At 49.9% G+C, this 2313-nt stretch overlaps 1 protein-coding gene across 1 annotated transcript; it reads right to left on the reverse strand.

The window, feature by feature from the left end:
• Positions 1–585: 585 nt before the first annotated feature.
• LOC137814178 (uncharacterized) lies at positions 586–2313 on the reverse strand. Its single transcript, XM_068616773.1, has 2 exons — positions 2190–2313; positions 586–1991 (listed from the first exon to the last, which is right to left on the reverse strand). The coding sequence occupies exons 1-2, from the start codon at positions 2311–2313 to the stop codon at positions 586–588; spliced, it is 1530 nt and encodes a 509-aa protein (XP_068472874.1).

A 2313-nucleotide genomic window follows, 5' to 3' on the forward strand; every position in this document is an offset into this window, starting at 1 on the left:
TGCCTCTACCCCCAGATGAGGGAACAATGGTCAAGGTTATGAAGGTAAGAAAGGTCACATCGCCAGAACCTTACGGCGATGAGAAGAATTCCAGGCGATGACAGGAGTAAGGACTCACGTTGCTGGGCAGATCAGGTAAACTGTGTTTTAGTGCTAGTTTGAGTTGGAACCTGCTGCCTAGTAAGTAACTATTATGTTAAGGTTTGTTGCCTTGAGTTCGCAAGTTATATTACATGTCGTCGCATGTCGTCGCTTGAAAGTTAATAGTTGCTCAAGTTTACTTTGAGTTAATAGTTTGATAAATTGTTATGAGATTAACAGTTTAATCAAGTTCAAAGCAGTGTGTGAATAGTTAAGCCTGAAGCATCGTTGAGTGAAGTCGTTTGAGTAAGTTTCACCAGTTATGTTGATTAACCACACAACGGGTAAGAGGCATTTAAAGCGAAGTATCAGAAAACAACTGTTCAACAATGAAAGTTATACAAGAAGTGGCTGTTCGAGTTTGTATACAAATGTAAATAGTTACATAAGCAGTAAAATTACAGACGAAGTTTTTAACAAAAACAAGGTGATGGAGGGCGGCAGCTAGTCTTCAGAAGGCACGATCTTCCCATCCACCACCTCGTTGCAGATTGACACCATGGAGAGGTCGAGCTCGGGGTATTGGCATGCTACTTGCTCCAGGGCGGCGTCAAACCCGGCGGTGAGGACTTGGGCAGTGCTCTGCTCGAGCTCTTGTGTTTGTTTCTTCAGCTTTTCGGTTTCCTCGCGAGCTCGAGCAAGGTCTTCAGCAACCTTTTTGCCTTCGTCCCGAGCCTGGGCCAACTCTGCAGCAATCTTTGAGGCCTCCTCTCGAGATTTGGCGAGCTCAGCAATGGCATCGTCCCTTTCCTTTTCAACCTTCCCAAGGAGCACCTCCCGATCTGCTGACCTTTTCTCAAGGTTTTCCACCTTGGTCCCATCCGCCTTCTGTGCAGCCTCCAAGTCCGCCACCTTGAGCCTGTAAGGGACAAGCTTGCTTTCCAAGTCGATCTTCTCTTGGACTTGAAGATGCAGTTTCTGGCACAGGTCGGAAGCCTCTTTGTGCGTGCTTCTTAGCTCGGCGTCCATGGCGTCCTCCAGCCTTGAATGGTCGATCTCCGCCATCATCAGGTTGCAAGAAAGCTTTTCTGCCTCGATCCTTATCAGGCGGTTTGACTCCTTCAGCGCAGAGTTTTCCTCTTGAAGCTTCTTGAGTGAGTCCTTCACAGCTCTTGATACAATCGAAGGAAGATCCTCCGCCATCATCTTCAGTCGGGCTGTGAAGGGTCCCAAGATCTCTTCGAAGGAGGTTGGGAGGTTTGAAGTTGTTGCTGGAGGTGTTGTGGGGGTTTGGTGCTGACTTTCACCACCACCCTCTTGAGTTGGTAGGGCAAGCGGGGCTTCTTGCCGTGGTGGTGAGGTCAGAGATTCTGTTATCAAAATTGGCGAGATCTGAGCACCCTCATCTCCTCCTGGTGCGGCCCCAGCAATAGAAGTGGTGGAAGGAGGACCCTCTCCAACAGATACGAATGGTGTGGAGGCGCTTGGAGGGTTCTCTATGAAGTTTGGGTCGCTGCTTTCGACCACTGGGGGTGCGGCGGCCAAGGGCGTCGCTTGGACTGGTGGTAGTGGAGCTGGAGGTGAGGGCGGTGTTGGTGTTGGAAGCGCAGGCGGTGTAGAGGTGGCCACCCTTTTCCTTTTGGTAACAAGGCCATCCTCAGTTTCTTCATCATCCTCTTCGTCCTCCTGTACCACCTGAGGAGTCTTCCTCTTGGGTTTCCTCAGAACCAGCTTCTTCCTTTGGGGGGCGGGTAGAGCCCCCGAAGGAGTTGGACCTTGGGGAGGAGTCTTGCCTTGAGCAGCCGCGATCTCCACCACCAAGTTGGGCACGGTTTGGGAGCCCGCCGCAAGCTTGTGAGATCGGGCGATCGCCCTCAGTTCCGCTAGCTTTCCTTTTCCCAGCATGTTATCTGCACAAGGTAAAGAACAGATGAGCAACCAAAACAGAAGCAAAGGACACAGGTATATTCATGCAGAGGTAACACAAGCAATACATGGATAAAAGATCAGAGTCAACACAGAATAATAGAATGACAAAGTAGAGTGGTGAAGACGCTAAGTTAGTATTAACTCGAAGTGAAGGACTTGGTGTGGAGGTAGGAGCTAACCTATGTGTATTTCGAGTTGGCTCTCGAAGAACTCGTAGGGAATGATTGAGGCGGTAGGGAAGGTGATGTTGGCGGCAGCTACACTCTTCCAAAAGAGGCTAAGGTCCTTGTCCAACTCCCCCAT

Source organism: Phaseolus vulgaris, chromosome 10 (assembly GCF_000499845.2).
Source record: "Phaseolus vulgaris cultivar G19833 chromosome 10, P. vulgaris v2.0, whole genome shotgun sequence".
NCBI lineage: Eukaryota > Viridiplantae > Streptophyta > Magnoliopsida > Fabales > Fabaceae > Phaseolus > Phaseolus vulgaris.

What these genes read in the sequence shown, in the direction of transcription:
- LOC137814178 (XM_068616773.1), bottom strand. Translation starts at nt 2,313, where the DNA reads ATGGGGGAGTTGGACAAGGACCTTAGCCTCTTTTGGAAGAGTGTAGCT. An exon ending in CCAACTCGAAATACACATAG is followed by an intron (nt 1,992 to 2,189) that starts GTTAGCTCCTAC and finishes TACCTTGTGCAG; the next exon opens with ATAACATGCTGGGAAAAGGA.